This window comes from Salvia hispanica, chromosome 6 (genome assembly GCF_029641045.1).
Source record: "Salvia hispanica isolate PSC_SH4W2 chromosome 6, Shi_PSC_v1, whole genome shotgun sequence".
Lineage (NCBI taxonomy): Eukaryota > Viridiplantae > Streptophyta > Magnoliopsida > Lamiales > Lamiaceae > Salvia > Salvia hispanica.
In genome coordinates this window covers 10,765,709-10,787,723 of record NC_142697.1, presented here as the reverse complement: position 1 = coordinate 10,787,723, position 22,015 = coordinate 10,765,709, and the positions used below count along the sequence as shown (strand labels likewise).

Below are 22,015 nucleotides of genomic sequence, written 5' to 3'. Positions count from 1 at the left end.
GATGTGGACTGATTATGACTGTTTGATAGTTCTTTGGTTATTTCTTCCTTTTGCTCATTTGGCTACTAGTTTTGTGTTGATAGCTTGGAGGATCCCGACTTGTGGGAGCCCCAATTTATTTCTCCTTCATGTTCTTGCTTTAGATACTAGTCACTTTTGGGCTGGGATCATGTTTTGGAACGTTATATTTTGATTTATTTACGGGTTGGGGGTCTGCCTATACCCCCCGCCCACTATGGGCGTTTTTGATACAAAAAAAAACAGCTATCAAGAGGAGGGAGAACAAGAGAGGGGGTAACCGGTCCCATCATTGCTGTAATTGACTCTTTTCCGTTCTGTTCTAGTTTAATCTTAATTTCCATTTTCATTTCTTAGCTTCGTGCTTGTTTTCTGTTTTTATGTTTGACGGCCCAGATCTTTGTTCCTTTTCGGGTTTTCGTATGTGAATTTGGAGTGTTTCCAACTGATCAGGAAGAGATTCCCGACCCAGCTGAGTCGTTGGTATGATAACCGGGACCTGGCCTCAAACAAGTTTCCTCAACCCACTTCTACTGATTAGTATAATGGAGGTAAGGGTCGAATCCCACGAGGATGGACACGTTTTGACAACTGCGGTGACTTTCCTGGGTGTTTTGGTTAGCTACCACGCTTGGGTTGAGATTTTACCTAGACAGGAAATAAAGGTGGTACTCTACTGACTAGTAGGCATGAAAATAACAATCATGTGGGAGTGTTCGTGAAAATAGGGGACAAGGTGTCTCAGAGACATATGGAAAGTAGACAGTTACTAAAAGGAGAAATTTAGACAACAAGGTATATCTGATGGCTGAGGGCTTTCTGACAGGTCTGGATAGTACATCTGAAAAGTAGGGAACAAAAGCAAAAGTAACTTAAAAGTAAAAGTGGTCCAATAAAGTTGATTTTGACGTTTTCTTCCTCACCAAGTATTGACAAAAATCATATGAACACAGACACCATAACTAAAACTTCAGATTCATAAATTCAAACTCAAGATCCATTGATTAAAATGCTTAAACTTAAATTAAACGGTAAAACTGCAACTTTACTTCTACTGACTGGCATGCAAGGTGGTAATCATGGCGCATAAAAGAAACTCATGCACAAAAACTTGACTAAACATAGCTACAACTTCGAATCAACAACTCCAGATAAGAAAGCACTCAGAAATTACAAGCAATCACTAGATCTAACTTTCCTAGGCAGAATGAAGCAAACTCGAACCAAAGCGACATGCGAAATAGAAACTTCATAACGTGAATGTTGGAAAATAACAAAGTATTTCAAAAGTGCAACAGCGATGAGTGTTTGCAAATAACCAACGATGAAAACAAGTAAACTTTAAACTAAGAAAGCGATTAAGATTGTTTGTGCCACTCCGGGCGATGATACTACTACACTACTACGATAACTGGCTGGAACGGCGGACTGATGACTTCTCCGGCTGGTCTCTTGGACGTCAAGTGACCATGGCTGTGGCGAGGAACGAGAGGTAAGATAATGCTGAAGGAACTGATCTTCTAGAGAGAATCCTACTAAGTGTGTTGAGAACCGAGAACTTCGAACCGAACTCTACGGAACCAACTCTAAAGGGGTGTTTTTCGAACTCCTTCTCTCTCTCCAAGTGGCTTCTTTTATAGGGAGGCTTGCCCTTGCTTTTAGGGTAGACTTCTCCCGCGTTTTGACCTTTTTGCCCTTGTCAATGATCATCCCAGCTATCCTCCTTCTCCATCTCGAGCCTTCTCTCTGGCATGCATCCTGGTCAGTATCGCACCCTTCTGGCGCCCTTTTCACTTGCGTCACCTGAATTGTCTCCTACTGACTTGGATCCTTTAATCCTGCACACTTAAGCAACTGTTTTGCAGATAATACGTGCATTTCCCGACATACTGACCAGTAACCAAGGCTTAGAATACGACTTATCAAACTGCCCACACTTACCACATGCTTGTCCTTAAGCGTGAAGACAAACAAAAAGAAATAAGTCGAATTCGAGCCTGGTTACTCCCCCTGACCGACTCTACCTAACTAGACTCAAGACTCTGACGCAAAAGAAAAGAAAACAAAATAACTACACAAACACATAACACATATAGTTAACTTAAACACATTGTATAGGCTATATTTTCAAACACCCTTCCCCTCGAGATCAGGTGCAATCTGGCCTTAGGCAGCCTTGAACTTTCGCTGCCCCCCTTTTCTTCCCCAGTCAGTATATCTGCTTGTCAGGATCACCCAATCCTAGGCCAAACACTGAGTTCACTCAGTCACTCATTCCTCACAGGGGATGTTAGGACTGTCTTCTCTCAATGCTAAACCACAGATGTTTCGGACTCAGATCTCACATGCAGCTCCTGAAGGTCTTTAAGGCTTGTAATGGGGCTAGTGGCTGATGGGTTATTTCGGGGTATAAGTTAGGCTAGAAAATGGGGTTCTAAGGGTAGGTTCTTTTTTTTTTTTTTTTTTTTTTTCAAGGGGGTTTCCTACTGCCTTCAGGGTTTGCTACACGCGGTCACCTTGCCCTAAACATCATGTGGTAGCCTCTCTTCTTTTTTTTTTTAGTATTTAGTGGAAAGTAGTTCCACTTTGGGGTTTCTAACTCACCTTTTAAGAGGGCTTTCGTGTTTGACCTAAGGGATGAGTTTTTCCTTCATACTTGCATCATCTATACTGACTAGGGGTTACTGGAGGGGGTGGTTTCTGTTTTCCGGCATGCCTTATCTCCCTCAATTCCCCTCACCGTCAGTTCGAAGCAGTTGAGTTTTAAGCCCATTCATAAAACATAACACATAATTCCTAGACCTAAACAAACCCTAAAAAAAAACTAACATGCACTGACTAAAATAACACATATATACATGTCATACTGGCCATTTGCTCCCCCCTCTCACTTCACAAGTGTCTGCCCCAGATACGGGCTGTGAAGTGAAAATTGGGAATGGCTAGTATGACAGACACTCATTTATAACAAACACATATTATATCTAAAAACTTCTCACACTTGACTATGCAATAGGCTAAGTGGGAGAGTTTCAGATATATACCTAGATTTATTTAACAAAACAGAGCAAAATATTTACAAACATGAAATATAAACATATAAACTCCTCACACTTAGACTACGCAGTAGGCTAAGTGTGAGGTAACATGCTCATGACAAAACACAAAGAAAAGAAACATAATAACCATATGCACCAAAATAGCAAACCCTTTATGAATGGGGTTTGCATACAATTAAAACACATAAATCTACCTACTTAATAAAAGTACGAAAACATAAACAAAAGAAAAACTTAAAAATTAAAAAGAAAACTAACTGGTCAGTTGGGGGTGGTTCGGTCAGATGTTCCTCCTGCTCCTTCTTGGGGCAGGGTTCTGTGCAGGTGGGTCCGTTGGTTCTTCTTCAGTAGGTCCGGGTTGGTTGTCATCATCCTCCTGTTGTCCATTTCCTTCTCCTTCCTCAGGTCCGGTGGGTTCTTCTTCCTGTCCTCCATGTCCGCTTGTTCCAGCTCCACTGCTTGCTTTGCCTCTTGCCAACTCCTTAAGGACGCTCTCCATTAGGGCTATCAGCTTCGCCATCTCTGCCCGCGATTGTCTATTCTCCTCAGCCAGCTCAGTAACTGCCCGCTCCAGGTTTTCTTGCCTCAGCCTCTGCGCTTGGTCGAGCTGGATAGCTTGCACCTCCTGGCCTTGTTGTGACCTTCCTCCAGGGGCTTCTCCCATTTGGTAGAATTGGGGTACTCCTTCTCTGTAGTATACCAAGTTGGTGCGGACGAAGAAGGGTATATCAAACAGGCCAGGAGCGTCGACTATGTACATTGGAGATAGGTCCTCTGCCTCTGGCTGGGTAGGTGGCTATCAGGTGGCATTGGTAGGCTGTCCAAAATCCCAAGTGCAGTTTTCTTCCACGCTTAGCGCACCATACCAAGTACAATTCGGTCATGGATGTTCTTGCAGCGGAGTTGCTCTACCCTAGTAGATTATAGCCTAGGTAGAGTTGCACCAATCTTAGCATGGAGTTGTTGAAGTGGGTGGATCTGGATTTAGTGGAGGCAAACTGGCCAGCATCAGGGTGGGTTAGATCCTCCTAGGCTTCCTGGGGCTCAAATTCTATTTGTCGCCTCGGTACCCCCCTCTCACGGCTTCTCCAGTCTGGTCCTATAGCCTCCTCCAGGCTACACATACCCAGTCGCACAATCCATTCTATCAGACTCATGGACAATTCTCCACCGAATATCCTAAAGGAAATTGACACCTCGTCTAGGTCCGTAGTGAGTTGGAATCTAAACGTGGTGAAGAACTCCTTCGCTAATCTCACCGATATCTCTGGGTCCCTATTCTCTAACAGCCATTCAAAACCCAATGCTTCCATACTGGCCAGGAAGGAGTCACGAACAGACAACTCATCCAAAGAGGGTATATGGAGTACCTTTCCGCATTTGACTTGCTTGCTACTGTCATCCTTGTCGTCAAATGCATCTTGAAGCTTTTTGGTGTCGTAGTGCTTCATGTCCTCCATAAGCTCATCAGTGAGCGTTACCTTCCACCGCCGGTACACGATCCTCTCTATCGGAGGATGGACTAGTTCAAGGTGGTTGTCGGGGAGCTGCTGCTCGTGATAGTCTTCTCCTTCCAGAGAGATATCACTCTCTGAGTCAGACTCCTCGCTGGAAGTGTAGTCGGTGTCGCTTGATCTCTCTTTCTCTTCCGGCTCTCTGATCACTATGCTTGCATTGGAAGTGCGCTGTTTCTTCATGACTTGTTTCTTCTTGACAGGGGCTTTCCCCTTCCTCTTCCTTTCTTGAATGTAATTGGTTTGTTCGATATCCATTGCCTCTGCTTCCTCGTCGGCTTGTGTTGAAACGTCCTCCTGGGTGGTAGGCTCGGCCACCATGCGGGCACTAGTATCAATTTTTGCTGCCCCCTCCTGACCTACTGACTCTGATGCGAGGTCCAGACCCTCAGCCACCTTGTCAGTATTCTCCTCCTGGTCAGTCGGCGTTGTTGATACTGTCCCTGTTGCCAGTTGGGTGTCCTCCTGGCTAGCATTCGAGGGCTCCTCCCCAGGTTTTGTAGGAGTAGTCTTCTCGTCATCACTCGAAACCTCCACTGCATCTGCTGCTGTGTTTGCTCCTGCCTTGTTGGACGTCCACTTTCCTAAGCATCTCTGTGACACTCGTGTGGTTTCTGCCTTTCTGCCTTGGGGTCGTTTTTCAACACTAGCCTTCTTTTTACTGGTTTCGGTTTAGTTACCACTGAGGCTTCCTCATGATGTGGTTCTGGCTCTTGCCTCTCCTCCTTTAGTTGTTCGGCCCTTTTCGGTTGTTCGTCTGTCTTCTCCTCTACTGATTGGTGGGCTACCCCTTCCGACCTTTCCGCTTCCTTTGTTGCTTCCCCCTTCCCTACTGCCTGGGATGCGAGGTCTAGTACCTCAGCCACCCCTTCGGGGTTCATCTTCCGTCATTAACCCTTGATTCTTGTCCATAGCGTTCAGATCTATCCCCTCCCTCTCTGCTTCATCGACTTTGGCTTCAGTGGCCTCTGCTTCACCTTTCTCGCTCTCACTTGCTCTCCCTCCACTCTCCTTGTCTTCTGTTTCTCCCCAGTTGGGATCTTGATAGGCGGAAAGAGGGCTGACGTCCAGCGGCTCTGTTTGTTGGTGTATGGGAGAAGGGTGGAAGGGTTCTGATTGTGCAACAATTGTTGGGAAATATTCTCGGACGTTGGAATTGAGGTTTTTGGGGTGGTGGTGGGCAGGTTTTCTGTGGTTGCAGTTGGGGTAGGGTTTGATGTCGCCGGTATTCCTCCGGTTAGGCTAAATCCGGCTAGGGTTGTTGTCCAGTCTCTGTTGGGGTCTTGTTGCCTTAGATACGCTGCCAGTGCGTCCAAAGGAACCATCGCCGGAATTTGTGTCGTCGGCGGTGGTTGTGATCGTTGTGGGCTTGGCGGCTGCGACTCGGCTGTTGGCTGGACTTCTGACGGGGCTTCGCCGGTGGTAGATGTTAGGTTGTTGGTTGCCTTTTGCTTTGCCATGACTGTACCGGTGGTGGTTTGCGGTGGTTTCTGCAGTGGGTGGTGGTTTTCGGGGTGGGGTGGTGGTTGTGGGTAAGAGAATGCAGGTAAGGGTTTGTAAAGTGAAGGGGAGTAGGCGGTTTGGTGTTTTATAGAGGGGTGGGTAGTTGAGGGTTTTGACCGGTGGTAGGCGGTTGCCAGGTTGCGACGCTTCGTGTGGAAGGCGGTTGCGAGTTCTCACAGCTGATTGGACGTTGCCTGTCACGTCCCTGCTCCACGCGCCTCCCAGCCTCTGCACTCGCCTGCAAAGCTGCAACACCCCAAAATTCAAACTTTACTAATCTCCCTCTTCTCAATTAGCTAGAAATAGAAATAAAGTAAATAAATGGCTCTTTAATACAATTCAGAGTTTCACCTAAGTGGCATCCTCGTAGTCAGTACAAACTCCAAATTAATATTTAAGATCCGAAAAATCTTTTTGTTGTTTTTCCTTCTTAACTTAAATTAAATTACAAAATATTTACAATATTTACATCATTACTAAGGGTATTTGAAGCTTTACCCGGTCATTAAGTACAATGCATATGACGCTGACCAGGTGGAACTTCAAATCCCTTTCCTACTGGTCATTTAGACGCTCTTAAAGTGTAGTGGAATTTCTTCCACTACACACACCTCTTCATTTTCCCTATATATTTTCAATCTATGTCCATTAACGACAAAAGGTTCAGAGTTAGGGATACTCCCTGAAATCTCGACCGCTCCATTAGCACGTAGCGCAGTGATAATGTAAGGTCCTGCCCATTTGGACTTGAGCTTCCCAGGCATTAGCTTCAATCTTGACTGGAAGAGTAGTACTTTCTGACCAACTTGGAGATCCTTGGTTCTCAGATTTTTGTCGTGCCAAATCTTTGTTTTCTCCTTGTACCACATGGCTGAGTCGAACGACTCCAATCTGAGTTCTTCCAGCTCTTGAAGTTGTAGCTTCCTTTCCTCTTCACAAGCCTTAGCATCCACATTAACCTGTTGTACTGCCCAGTATGCTCGGTGTTCAATTCCCACTGGCAAGTGACACATCTTCCCAAAGACGATGCGATAGGGGGACATCCCTATAGGAGTTTTGTAGGCTGTCCGATATGCTCACAGAGCATCTTCCAACCTTGTGCTCCAATCTTTTCTGGAGGGGTTGATTGTCTTCTCTAAAATGCTCTTTATTTTCCTGTTTGAGATCTCTGCTTGCCCGTTGGCTTGAGGGTGGTAAGGGCTGGATAGGCGATGATGAACTCCGTACTTCTTCATCAACGCTTCGACCGTTCGGTTGCAGAAGTGAGTCCCTTGATCGGAGATGATTGCCCTTGGTATCCCAAATCGGGTGAATATATGACTCTTGAGGAACTTGGTGACTTCCTTAGATTCACAAGTGCTTGTAGCCTTGGCTTCTATCCATTTTGATACGTAGTCAACTGCCACCAGGATGTAGGAGTTCCCATAAGATGAGGGAAAAGGACCCATGAAGTCCATACCGCAGATGTCGAACACCTCACAAACTATTACTGGAACTTGCAGCATTTCGTCCCTCGCGGAGATCCCACCGGTCAGTTGGCAACGGTCACAGCCCTTGCAGAACTCGTATGCATCTCTATTCAGGGTCGGCAAGTAGAATCCGCTATCTAGCACTTTCCTGGCAGTCTTTCTTGGCCCGAAATGTCCTCCACATGCCAAGGAGTGGCAGTGCGTCAGTACATCCCGTTGCTCCCAGTCAGGAACACATCTTCTAATGACCTGGTCTGTTCCTGCCTTCCACAAGTATGGGTCGTCCCAGAAATAATACTTTGCTTCGCTCTTGATCTTCATCCTCTGAGCCTTTGTCACGTTTGGCACCATTGGCAGCTCTCCTGTTACTAGGTAGTTTGCCAAGTCCGCATACCAGGGTTCCTGTCCCTCTTTCTCCTTGCCCTTGGTTGTTGCGTCCTAACCAGTGAGTCTCATCACTTCTTCCCAATCGATTTTCTTTGCGGAGAAAATCACTTCACTAAATGCTCTTCCGGGAATCGATCCCTCACATCTTCACTGTTCCCTTCTTGTATTATTCTGCTCAAATGGTCCGCTACCTTGTTCTCAACTCCCTTTTTGTCTTCTACCTCCCAGTCGAATTCTTGTAAAAGCAGCACCCATCTGATCAGTCGGGGCTTAGACTCTATCTTCGCAATGAGATACTTGATCGCCGCATGATCAGTATAGACGATGACTCTGGATCCCAGTAGGTACTGCCTGAACTTCTCGAATGAATAGACAACCGCCAACATCTCCTTCTCAGTGGTGTCATAATTCCGTTGGGATTGATTCAAGGTTTTTGATGCATAGAATATCACGTACCTTTTCCCATCGATCTTCTGACCCAGTACGGCCCCCACTGCATAGTCACTAGCATCGCACATCACCTCGAAGGGGTGATCCCAGTCAGGAGCCTGAATGATCGGTGCAGAAATCAATTTTTCCTTAAGGAGGTTGAAAGCAGCCTTGCAATGCTCATCGAAGACGAACTCCACCTCGTTCTGGAGAAGCCTGGTAAGAGGTTGGGCAATCTTGGCGAAATCCTTGATAAATCTTCGATAAAATCCAGCATGGCCAAGGAAACCTCTTATTTCTTTTTGATCAGTAGGGAATGGTAGTTTGGATATGACATCCACTTTAGCTTGATCCACCTGGATCCCCTTTTTTGACACCACGTGTCCTAAAACAATTCCTTCTGTAACCATAAAGTGGCATTTCTCAAAATTTAAGACCAGACTCTTTGCTTGACACCTTTCTAGCACCACATCCAAATGTTGCAAGCACGAGTCGAAAGAGTCTCCATAGACAGTGAAATCATCCATAAAGATCTCTATACAATCTTCAATCAAATCCGAGAATATGCTCATCATGCACCGTTGGAAAGTACCGGGGGCGTTGCATAGACCAAATGGCATACGCCTATACGCATAGGTTCCAAACGGGCAAGTGAACGTGGTCTTATCCTGGTCCTCCGAGTCCACATAGATTTGAAAGTAACCACTGTACCCATCCAAAAAGCAGAAGTACTTCCTCCCAGCCAGTCGCTCCAGCATTTGATCGATGTATGGCAGGGGAAAATGGTCCTTCCTGGTTGCATTGTTCAGCTTCCGGTAATCTATGCACATTCGCCACCCGGTAACTAGTCTGGTGGGCACTAGCTCATTTCTCTCATTCTTAATCACCTGGATCCCTGACTTCTTGGGGACCATATGGATTGGACTAACCCATTCACTGTCTGGCACCGAGTATATAATGCCCAGTGAGAGCAACTTCAAGATTTCCTTCAGTATCTCTTCTCGCATGTTTGGGTTCACCTTTCTTTGAGAATCTCTATGCGCCTTGGCTCCATCCTCTAGCCTAATGTGGTGCATGCAAACGTCCGGGCTTATACCTACCAGGTCCGTAAGGCTCCATCCAATAGCCTTCTTGTTTTTGCCCAGCACAGTGAGTAGTCTTGACTCTTGCTCTTCAGTCAGCCCGTTGTTGATGATTACAGGGAATGAGTCTTCCTCCCCTAGGTAGGCATACTTAAGGTTCGCTGGCAACTTTTTCAACTCCACTTGCGGGGGTAGTGTTTCTGTAGGTAGAGGGTTCTTCTTTGAATCCTCCTCTTGTTCTTGTTCAGCATCTGATTTTTCCTCCATACTGGCCGGTACCACGGCCCCTACGATCCTGCTAGTTCTGACTTCTGACAGAATTCCGTAATTGCTTCTTCGATCTCTTCGTCAGTTAACCCCCGGCTACTGATCAGATCACACCATGCAGCTGCTTCCACATCAACCTGGGCATACACATCCAAGGCTTGGAGCTTTTCCTGCAATAATTCGGTCTCAAGAAATTCTTGGACTAAGGGGTCAATTACATCAACATAACATAGATTTTCAGAATCTATTGGTTTTTTAATGGCTTCATTGATGTCAAAGAAAAATTTCTCACCATTAAAGTCAATGCATATTGTCCCCTCGGCCATATCCATAATTTTTTTAGCCGTTCTTAAAAATGGTCTTCCTAACAATATCCCGCTAGACTCCCTAGCTTCTGGTTCACTCATTTTAATGACATAAAAATCAGCGGGATAAGTAAAGTTCTGTATCCTGACCAATACATTTTCTAACACACCCTCAGGATTGATACATGACCTATCAGCCAGTTGGATCAACACCCTAGTATTCGACAATTTTATCCCCTTTAACCGATTATAAATGGATAACGGCATAACATTGATAGATGCTCCTAGATCACACATTTCATGCTCGATTTTCACATCTCCAATTGTTATGGGTAGGGTAAACATACCTGGGTCGACTCTCTTGGGTGGTAGCTTCTCCTGTACAATGGCTGACGCTATTCCCTCCACCATGATCTTTCCATCCTCCTGGGCCTTCCCGGCTATGAACTCCTTTATAAACTTTCCCAGAGGGGGCAGTCTCACGGCTTGGAGGAATGGTACGGTGACATCCAGCTTCCCAAAGATCGACATGAAATCTACAGGTTTTTCTTTCTTCCTCTTCGTCACAAACCGATATGGAAACGGTTTTTCTCCCTTAGCCTCTCCAGTCAGTCCTTGTGGAATTCCCTTTGGCTTCTCCTGGGTTGGAGGTTCCGATGTAGGCATCACTCCTCCCGGCTGCTCATTTCTAGGTTGTGTTTCTCCCTCCTTTCCTTCCACGGTAGGCTCCTTGTTTAGAAAAAACGGATCCTCCATCTGAGGCAGAGGCCTCTTGAGCTCTTCTGCTGAGATGGTGTCGCTCAGCACCCTTTCTCTATTAGATTCCCCAACAAGGTTCTTGAGCTGAGGTCCATCATAGGCTGTTCCGGACCACAGTGTAATCTTGCTCACATTTGCCTTTTCCGGTACATGGACTGTAGATGGGAGTTTTCCCGAGTTCCCTTTCATTTCGCCCACCGAGTTAGCGAGTTGGGCCAACTGCCTGTTCATCATATCCATGTTTGCCCTATGCTCCTTCTGGGCACTTTGCATTCCTTGCATTGTTTCATTACTGGACTGCAAGTCATTTTTAATGCTTTGCTGCGAGGCAAGCATCTCCCCCATCATGTCCTCCATAGACCTCCTCGACCTGTTTGGCTGATGGAATTGGTTTGAGCTCTGGTGCTGATTATACTGAGGTGGTGGGTTTGATTGGTACCCTGAGAAATTTTGTTGGTTTTGGTTCGGTGGGTACTGGTTATACTGGGCAGGAGGGTTATACTGGTCGTGGTTGTGCTGGTACTGACTTTGGTTTTGGTGGTGGGTGTTATGTTGAGGCCCTGGGTTAAATTGGTTCTGGTTTTGGTTTTGGTTCTGGTTTTGGTTTTGAGAGTTTCGCTGATGGGGTGGTACATAGGTAGGGTTTGGGTTCTGGTTTTGAGAGTTTTGGTTCTGAGGATGTTGGTTTCTTCCTACCCAGTTAGACTGGTAGTCAGGGTTTGTTGGTCTGCGGTTGGGATATTGGTTCGGTTGGGGGTTGGGTTGATTTGGAGCCTGATTGTGGTTCTAATTCTGATTTCCATCTCCCCATCGGAAATTTTGGTGGTCCCTCCACGGTGCATCTCTTTGTTTCCCCGGAATCGAATTGCCGTTGGAATTGTGGTATCCTGCGGCATTTGCTTGCTCCACATCCAGCGAGTTGTCCGACTGATCATATGGTAGTGCTGGGGCTTCTTGGCCTCCAGTTGGAGAAGGTGGTGGAGTGTTCTGCTTGATTGCAGTCAACAATTCCTTCTTTAATTCCTCCATCTTCAAGTCCATCCGTTCTTCCTCGTCAGTAGCCGAAGCACTCGCTACCCTTTCTCTGCTGTACCCATCTCTCGCGTTGTCGTACGTCTTCTTCGCATTCAACAGCTTGCGTAGCACCTTTTTGGCTTTACTTACTCTCAACTGGGTGAAATCACCTCCAGATGATGAATTCGCCAGATCCTTGGTTTCCTTGTTCATCCCCTCATAGAAGGTGTGGTGCACCTCTATCTCCTTCATGCGATGGTTGGGGCATGACTCCAGAAGGCTCATGTACTTCTCCCAGTACTCGCTCAGAGTTTCATCATATTCTTGCCTTATGCACGATATTTTCCTCTTCAATGCACTTGTCTTTGAAGACGGGAAAAACTCGGCTAGGAAAACTGACTTGAAATCGGCCCATGTATTGATAGAGTCGGCTGGCAGGCGCATGAACCAAGTGTTGGCCTCTCCCTTTAGGACAAAAGGTAGGGCTTTCAGTCTGTAATCATCCTCGCTCGCTCCCGCTGGCCGCCTCTGTGCCTTACAGATTTTGCAGAACTCATTTAAGAATTCGTATGGTCCCTCGTAGCTCTTCCCACAGTACGTCGGTAAGATTGCGATAACGTGGGGTTTCACATCACAGGCGGTTTGGCCTGGGGTAAGTGTCGCGAGCTCGGGATCTCCATCGGCATGCGCGGTAAGTGTCGCGAGCTCGGGATCGTCCTCACCTTGGTCAGCCATTCTCACTAGTGTTCTTACTGGTTGGGGTGGAAGCTCCGGGAGTTGGTACTCTAGCTCCTCTTTTTCTTCGTCGCTACTCGTTCCTAGGTCGGACAGTGCTGTCGACAGGCCAGAACGAGTGGTAACGAGTATTGTTCCTCGGGGAAATATCCTTGGTCTCCACTGGCCAGGAGCCGAGCCACTTCTCATAAACTGAAAACAAAAAGAAAAGAAAAATTATAAACAGTATGTACACCAAAAAGATCACACACAATAACAGGTATGAACGCCATCCATCCCCAGCAACGGCGCCATTTTGACGGCCCAGATCTTTGTTCCTTTTCGGGTTTTCGTATGTGAATTTGGAGTGTTTCCAACTGATCAGGAAGAGATTCCCGACCCAGCTGAGTCGTTGGTACGATAACCGGGATCTGGCCTCAAACAAGATTCCTCAACCCACTTCTACTGATTAGTATAATGGAGGTAAGGGTCGAATCCCACGAGGATGGACACGTTTTGACAACTGCGGTGACTTTCCTGGGTGTTTTGGTTAGCTACCACGCTTGGGTTGAGATTTTACCTAGACAGGAAATAAAGGTGGTACTCTACTGACTAGTAGGTATGAAAATAACAATCATGTGGGAGTGTTCGTGAAAATAGGGGACAAGGTGTCTCAGAGACATATGGAAAGTAGACAGTTACTAAAAGGAGAAATTTAGACAACAAGGTATATCTGATGGCTGGGGGCTTTCTGACAAGTCTGGATAGTACATCTGAAAAGTAGGGAACAAAAGCAAAAGTAACTTAAAAGTAAAAGTGGTCCAATAAAGTTGATTTTGACGTTTTCTTCCTCACCAAGTATTGACAAAAATCATATGAACACAGACACCATAACTAAAACTTCAGATTCATAAATTCAAACTCAAGATCCATCGATTAAAATGCTTAAACTTAAATTAAACGGTAAAACTGCAACTTTACTTCTACTGACTGACATGCAAGGTGGTAATCACGGCGCAGAAAAAAAACTCATGCACAAAAACTTGACTAAACATAGCTACAACTTCGAATCAACAACTCCAGATAAGAAAGCACTCAGAAATTACAAGCAATCACTAGATCTAACTTTCCTAGGCAGAATGAAGCAAACTTGAACCAAAGCGACATGTGAAAAAGAAACTTCATAACGTGAATGTTGGAAAATAACAAAGTACTTCAAAAGTGCAACAGTGATGAGTGTTTGCAAATAACCAACGATGAAAACAAGTAAACTTTAAACTAAGAAAGCGATTAAGATTGTTTGTGCCACTCCGGGCGATGATACTACTACACTACTACGATAACTGGCTGGAACAGCGGACTGATGACTTCTCCGGCTGGTCTCTTGGACGTCAAGTGACCATGGCTGTGGCGAGGAACGAGAGGTAAGATAATGCTGAAGGAACTGATCTTCTAGAGAGATCCTACTAAGTGTGTTGAGAACCGAGAACTTCGAACCGAACTCTACGGAACCAACTCTAAAGGGGCGTTTTTCGAACTCCTTCTCTCTCTCCAAGTGGCTTCTTTTATAGGGAGGCTTGCCCTTGCTTTTAGGGTAGACTTCTCCCGCGTTTTGACCTTTTTTCCCTTGTCAATGATCATCCCAGCTATCCTCCTTCTCCATCTCGAGCCTTCTCTCTGGCATGCATCCTGGTCAGTATCGCACCCTTCTGGCGTCCTTTTCACTTGCGTCACCTGAATCGTCTCCAACTGACTTGGATCCTTTAATCCTGCACACTTAAGCAACTGTTTTGCACATAATACGTGCATTTCACGACATACTGACTAGTAACCAAGGCTTAGAATACGACTTATCAATGTTTTAGATCTGTTTTCGCTTTTATGTTTTACGTTGAGTCTTAGCTTAGATTTGATGTTTTTTCTGTTTGAGTCGTCGTTTTCCGTCTATGCATGAAAGTGCTGTAGTTCTTGTTTTTTGACGTTGTCGTAGCTTAGATCATAGAAGTATTTTTTAGTTTTATGTGTTTCTGTTGTTTCGCCTTCTTCAGCTTTTCAGGTCTGTTGCTGCTCTGTTTCTTTTTGTTGATTTGTTGAAGAAGATGATTCTATTAAAGTTGTTTTACTTTTTCGTACTTTTTGCAGGGGAGTGACAATCGCGTTTATTATGTTTGTCTTTTTATAGTAATGTTTGTTGAGTTGATCAGTTCGGTTAGTTTAGTTGTTCAATTCAGTCTTTTCTTTCCAACCTAGTAGATAACTTAACCCACCCCCAAAGTAAAGCGTGGCAGCAGCCAAGCCCCAAGCCGTGTCACACAAACAATGTCCAACGCCTCATCTCTGTGGGATCGATTCTTACTTCTCTATTCTAGTTAGTTAGTGATATGCTCAGATTTTGCACGGTTTTAAGGCCATTATTTTGTCCGTTTTCGATGTTAAAGTCACTCTGCACGTCCATTATTTGCATATTTTGTCTATTTTGGTATTTTGACGTGTTTGTGAGAAATGTGCATAATTGAGCCGAAAATGGGAGTCAAAACGCAAAGTCTGAAAATCGGAAGTCATTTGGCGGTCCGCCGCCGGAGAAACATACTCTCTGGACTCCAACGCGGCGACTGCCGGCCAAGGTGCGGCGGCCCGCCGAAGAAAGGCGGCGAATCCGATTAGCCCTAGATCTGCTCCAAGATTTACCATATTTTGAAGATCTTTTCCTTCTACAATGAGGATTGACTTTCCCCTGTAAATAGGACCTCAAGCTTCATCAAAGAGAGAGCTTCTTTTTGCAAAATAATTCACAGAGATCAAAAGCTAGAGTACTTCAATTGCGCAAGGAGTTGGAGAGATTTCAAGAACATCAAGAACGACAAGGGTTCAACCTACGGGTTTTATTAGCTTTAGTTTTATGTTCAAATTGTTTTCCCTTCAATCTATATGTTTAGCTTATTCCATTATGTGTAACTAAACTCATAGGATTCTAGGGATGTGTTAGTAACGATTTTGGTTATACAATTCCAATTTTCTATTTAATATCCGTTTTGTTTTTACTTTGTTTCTTCCCTAAGTAATTCTGATGCTGCCTGATTGAGTGACACAATCTTGCATGATTTAATATAGCTTGCTTCATAACTGTGAGAGAGTTCTAGCGAGTTAGATCCACTTAGTAGACACTACAGTTAGCTTCCTTTAAAACGACACTGTTAATTGAGAGTGAGGACTTTTCAAGGGTATTGATGCTAACAATTTCGAGTTACGCATGACCCTTATACAAAGGGTCGAGCAAACTCCTTTTGCAGGTAGAGCTGCAGAGGATTCCAACCGCCATCTCTCCAAATTTGTGGAGATCGCAAACTCTCAAGTTAAATGGTGTCGACGACAATGCCATAAGGGTAAGACTCTTTCCCTTTTCATTAACTGATTTTGCTAAAGAATGGTTTGAGTGTATGCCCCTAGAGAAGGTTTCCACACGGAAGGACATCGTAGCAGCCTTCCTCGACAAGTATTATCCCCCAGGCACCATCTTAAAGCTGAAAAGCGAGATCTTCCAGTTCATTCAAGGCCATGACGAGCCCCTCTACGAGGCATTTGCTCGTTTCAAAGCTCTCCTTCGAAAGTGCCCTAACCACGGTTTCACCGTGGACCATTAGGTAGGAATCCTTTATAATGGATTTAACAAAAACATTTGTGTTATGTTGGATTCAAGAGCAAACGGAGGCTTTTTGAGAAGGTTAGGTGAAGATGCCATGGAGGTAATTGAGGAATTCGCCACCAACAGCATGGGGTAGTCGAAAGAAAGGCACAACATGAAAATGTTCGCTGCCATAGAAGAGGCCGAAGAGAGTTCTTTTGCTAAGGAATTGGCGGAGCTCAAAGTTAGGGTAGACCAAATGGACATAACGAGGAAGGAGTATCCGATTCCACCAACCTCCATCATAACGGTCTCTAAGCCCGAAGCCCCTGCCCCGATAGTAGAGGAAGTCAAGTACATGCAAGGAGGCGTGCCAATAGAAATTAAAATAATAATTATCGCCCTAACTAGGGGGGCGGTAACTTCAATAATTATAATGGAAACCGACCTCATCCAAATCTTTCTTATTCTAACAACAATTTCTTGCAACCCCCCGCAGGATTTAACGTTAGCAAGGGATGAGTAGTTGAGCCAATCAAAATGGAAGAGAAGTATGACCAAGGAATCATGAAGATCTTGGAAGTGATTACACAAGACAGAAAAGTTAATGATACCAAGATCGGAGTGGTGGAAGCTAGGATAAACAACCTCAAGCTAGGAATGAACACGATCTCAACTGCCATAACGAACATCAACACTCAAATGGAGCAAATCCAAAAGAATCTAGATGAGGATAAGGCGAAGGCAACAACATGAGTGGACGACATAAATAAGAAGTGGGTGAATAAGCAAAAATCTGGGCACTGCCCAGCCGCCGGCGGACCGCCGCCACCACAGCAGCGGGCCGCCACTAGCCCACCGAATGCACTCTGCCCGACCGCCGGCGGACCGCCGCACACCCCGCAGCGGGCCGCCGCTGACAAGGCAGAAGCACACACCAAGCAAGGATTCGTGCGGCATAACGGGATTGTGCTCCCTTTCCAACCAAGGAGGAAGTTTTAGCTCGAAGAGCAGTTCAAACACTTTTTGAACATGTTTTGTAAGGTTCATACTAACATTCCTCTAGTTGAATCGCTGTAGGAAATTCCAAAATATGCAAAGCTACTAAGGGAGGCGGTGATGAGAAAGAAGAAGCCGACTAAAGCTGACCTTAAGCTACCGCATCATTGCAGCGAGATCATCCAAAAGGAAAAGGAAGTGAAGCAAAGAGATCCGGGCCAGTTCATCATTAAGTGCCGAATAGGAGAAGGAAAAGTTGACAAGGCCCTATGCGATTTAGGGTCATCCATCAATCTCGTGCCACTGAAGTACTACGAAAAGCTCAACATTGGGTCGCTCAAAACTTCAGACGTGACACTAAGGTTGGCCGATAACTCGTCCATCAAAACAGTAGGTATGATTGAGGATGTGTTGGTAAAGGTTGACGATTTCATCTTTCCTGCCAATTTTATTATGTTTGACATGAAAGTGGACAAGAATGTTCCTCTAATATTAGGCAGGGACTTTCTAGCCACTTGCAAAGCTTTGATTGATGTAGGTCGTGGAGAGATCACAATCAGTGACAACTATAGCCGCTCCACCTACAAGATCGAGAGCGAAATGCTCAAGTTTGAGGAAGCAAAGCAGGCAGAGATCATGGTCACGGACTTGACTAAGCCCCAAGATCCATTTGAAGTAGAGGACCCTTCGACCTCCATAAAACGGGCGAACCTTACTCTTATAATTCTGCTCCACAGAAAAAAGAAGCAAAAGAAGAAGAAAGTACCTAAGGAAGACCCCGAGATCTACGTGATTAAAACCAATAAGGGCAACCCAATTTCTTTTTATTTTTGTCTTAGTTTTTTTTCTTTAACTTCGTTTGTTTAAAAAAAATAAAAAAATTCGAGTGCCGGTCGCCGCACTTAACACGGCGGTTGCCACACGTGTGTTCACATGTGCAAGATAGGTCGGGCTTAGGGCAGGCTTAGGGCGGGCCGAGACACCGCTGGACGGGCCGCGGTGGCCTGCCAGACGCGCACCGTTTTTTCAAGCCCGTGTGACGGCCCGCCGCACATCACACGTCGGTCACCACAGACAGTCTAGAGACGGGAAACAACTTATTTAAGGTATGTTTTTCATTCCTTTTTCCCATTCCTCCTCTAATTATTTCCTTGCACACATCCCCCACCATTATAAATCACCAAATTCACACACCCACACTCTCATTCTCACAATTCTCTCCAAGTCTAGAGTTCTTCTTCTCCAATTCTCTCTAACAAAAGGTATGAATCCTAACTCAATTTCGGAGCTTTGCTTTAATTCTTTCATGGATTTTGATATTTATTGGATGAATTGTTCGGTAGAAACTCTTATTTCATGATGGGGGATGATTGTGTGTGCTTATTTTTGAATTTCCATGGTTAATTTGTGTTATGGGTGGTGAATTGAAGCTTGGTGAATAGTGATTCCCTCTTGTTTATACTTGTTAATATGTTGCAATCATTTTCATAGCATTGTGAGGCTATTATTACTTCCATGAATTGCAATACTTGTGAATTTCTAAGAGATTGTTGATTAGTTTTGATTTATTGTTGATACGTCTCTGCATGGGGGAAGAGTTCACGTTGGGGGATGGTTTTTTGTGTCCTAGTTTGGATGATTATGGTCTACTTGTTTACATGCTACCATCTAGGACGCTATGATACGTAAACTTGCACATGATTGTTGATTTTTGGTTTTTACTTATGTGAGTGCAAGTTTAGGGGAACCTTTGATTGCCCATTTGTTGGTATTCTTTTAAGAATATAAATTTTCTTTTGTAGGATAATGGGATTAAAGGGAAAGCCCGAGAATGCGAAGAACTATGACATTATCCTTGCCACGGATGAGCAAAAGGCTATGTGGAAGAAGGTGTCGGCGAGGTCGATGTTTGGGCGAACCAAGTCAATTGGAAGCTCGACACTCCGACCCACCGAAGAGCCATTGAGGCCAACCCCATCGATGGGGAGTTTAGGAAGAGGAATATTCCGGCTCGCATCCCCGTTTTTGAAGTCGAGGATGACTCCACTTATGATGCCATTGACCATTATAATGAGGAAGGGGAGCACTCGCATGCCCAAGATAGTGGAGTGCCGCCACCACCGCTGCCCCAACATCAAGAAGAAGAAGAAGAGGAAGTGGAGGGCCATCGCCGCCGGACTCGAGCAAACTGCCACCGCGGGAGGCCAAATCCCAATGATGATTTCCAAGCGAACACCTCCGCCCAATTAGGAAAAATTTACTCCTACATGCAAAACGTTTCCAACACGTGGGACAATCGATGGGCGGAGCAACAAAGGGAGAACGCCTACAACCGCCAAGGATGGACGGCTCAAGGCGATTGGCGCACGGCGGAGCAACAATTTTGGGAGCCACAAAGGCTAGAAGACGTGCATCGCCATCAACAAATTGAAGAGCTCCAACGGATGGCCGCCGAGGCTCGACAAGAGCGCCAAACCATGAGTAGCGACATCGCCTATCTTATTGGCGCGTTCGATGACTTCAACGCCCTTTTCCCTCCTCCTCCTCAAGATTGAAGAAGTCAAGCTCAATGACTATAAATGAGTATTTGTATCACTTAATTACTTTGATTCTACTAGAACTGAAGGGCTGAGAATATAAGAGTTGCAAGCCTGCAGCCGCTCGCTGGAGATAAGAGATGCGATGGGGAGCGTGAGAGAAGCTGGAGGACGTCGCCGGAGATGGACTGTGGAGGCGTGGACGACGAATTGTGAGAGAATCGTGAGAGTGAGACTGAGACGGCATGAGGTGAGCGATAGGGTTCCAAATCCTAATTCCTATTAGGGTTTCATATATATTTTCTAAATATATTAATGAATTAAAAGGATTTATATATATATATAGGGGTGCATTTAGGTCCTTACTGATACGCTCAGATTTTGCACGATTTTAAGACTATTATTCGGTCCGTTTTGAGTGTCAAAGTTGCATTACATGTCCATTATTTGCATATTTTATCCAATTTGGTATGTTGACGTGTTTTGTGAGAAATGTGCAAAATAGAGCAGAAAAAGGGCATAAAAAGGTGAATTTTTGGAAGCTGGAACTAAAGGGACGCCCAACGGCCCACTAGAACAAACGCTGCAATCGCTGCAAAGACTCCAGAGGGCTCTGACTCTCTCCAGCGGTCGCTAGACCCTTGCTAGCGGTTGCTGTAGGGGTGTCCAAACGGATAGCGGGTATCGGGTAATTCCAAACCCGGCGGGTATCGGATACCCGCTACCCGAAAAAGACGGGTATGGGTTGAGGATTGGGTACTCTAGGCATGAAAAAACCGGGTATCGAGTCCACCCGTTACCCAAGCGGGTATACCCGAATACACCCGCAATACCCGATTTCATTATTGTTAATAACCTTATATATTACCCAGTAGTAATCAAGCATTCGTACATCCTATAATACTTATACTACACAAAATTAACCAACCATCCATTCCACATTAGATGTGGGACAACTGAAAATTCATGCAAAAATGAAACATTTTTGGAAGAGATTATTATAAACTCAATGTTTCCTAGAGAAATTGAATTGATGGTTGAATTTTCTAAACCACATATATTGTTCACTTCTATAATTTTGCACAAATGCATATATATATATACATGTAGGGGTGTGATCAATTGCTAACTTTCTTAAGTTGCTAACTTGCTAACTCATTAATGCAATGTATTAAAAATGTCAACACGATGACATTAAAATGTCAACACATAACTTTGTTGAACTTTAATATAATGTCTTGACATTTAGATGTTACCGTGTTGACATTTTTAATACATTGTATTGATGAGTTAGCAGAATTAACAACTTAAATAGTTTGCAATATAACGCACCGCGTTCGGTTGCCATGACTAATTATCATGAGACTATCCATCTAGGATTAAGTTGTGGGATTATTTTAGTTGGAGGAGGGAAGCTATGACTAATAATCATGAGACTATCCATCTAGGATTAAGTTGTGGGGTCAATCTTATGTGCCAAACCTGATACATATTTAATCACGAGATTTAGTCTTGCCAACCGAACCTATACATGTATACGTATTTTTGTGATAAAAATCATACAACCAATCAACTAACATTAATGTGAATTATTAATAAAAAAAAACGGCATAATAAACCAAATTAATTAAGAATATTTCTTATTAAGCTTTAAAATTTGTAAAATATTTATATATCCATTTGGCAATAGTTTTAATGAAATTTCAATTTGCATTGACGATTTACAATTATTTTTATTGAAGGGTTTCTAATTGGTATTATTATTACCGGAGATATAGTGCTAAAATAAAGAAATTATTTACACCATTATTTTTCCATATTAATTAATTAATTAAAATATATTTAAATCAAAAAATAAGTAAAGCTAAACTTTTATCATAAATACATCGGTCATTAAAAGAATGAATTACACAAAATCTATTCAAATATTGTAGTGGTTAATTGCATCCAACGTACACTCAGCGGGTGTGGGTACGCAGCTGCGGGTTCGGGTATCCGATGCGGGTATTCGGGGTACCCGTTTAGCCTTGCGGGTAAGGTTCGGGTAGTTAAAAATTGTATATTTTGGGTGCGGGTACCCGCAAAATCGGGTGCGGATACCGCGGGTAGCCGGGTACCCATTTCGACACCCCTACACTGCTGAGAAAATGCGGTACACGACAGCTGTGTTCAAACTCAATTTTCTGGCGATCCTGAAGTTCAATAAGGGCGTTCTACATTTCATTCTCTTTGTCTTTGAAAGAGCTTCTCGTTGGTACCAAGATCACCTCAATCGGAATTTTGTGGACAAAGTTATAGCCGTTCTACCAAAGTCGCGCAAAGCTGTCTACTGCAGTC

The 22,015-nt window shown here is 44.5% G+C and overlaps 1 protein-coding gene across 1 annotated transcript; it reads left to right on the top strand.

Annotated features, from left to right (window-relative positions):
• Window positions 1-17,537: 17,537 nt before the first annotated feature.
• On the top strand, window positions 17,538-19,696 carry LOC148923205 (uncharacterized). The gene is made up of 2 exons (XM_089061427.1): window positions 17,538-17,949; window positions 19,017-19,696. The coding sequence occupies exons 1-2, from the start codon at window positions 17,538-17,540 to the stop codon at window positions 19,694-19,696; spliced, it is 1,092 nt and encodes a 363-aa protein (XP_088917553.1).
• Window positions 19,697-22,015: the final 2,319 nt, after the last annotated feature.

Excerpts from the sequence above, each read along its gene's own strand:
- LOC148923205 (XM_089061427.1), top strand. The coding sequence starts at position 17,538 with ATGATTGAGGATGTGTTGGTAAAGGTTGACGATTTCATCTTTCCTGCC. Across the intron at positions 17,950-19,016 it reads CGTGATTAAAACCAATAAGG|GCTATGTGGAAGAAGGTGTC; the intron begins GCAACCCAATTT and ends GATGAGCAAAAG.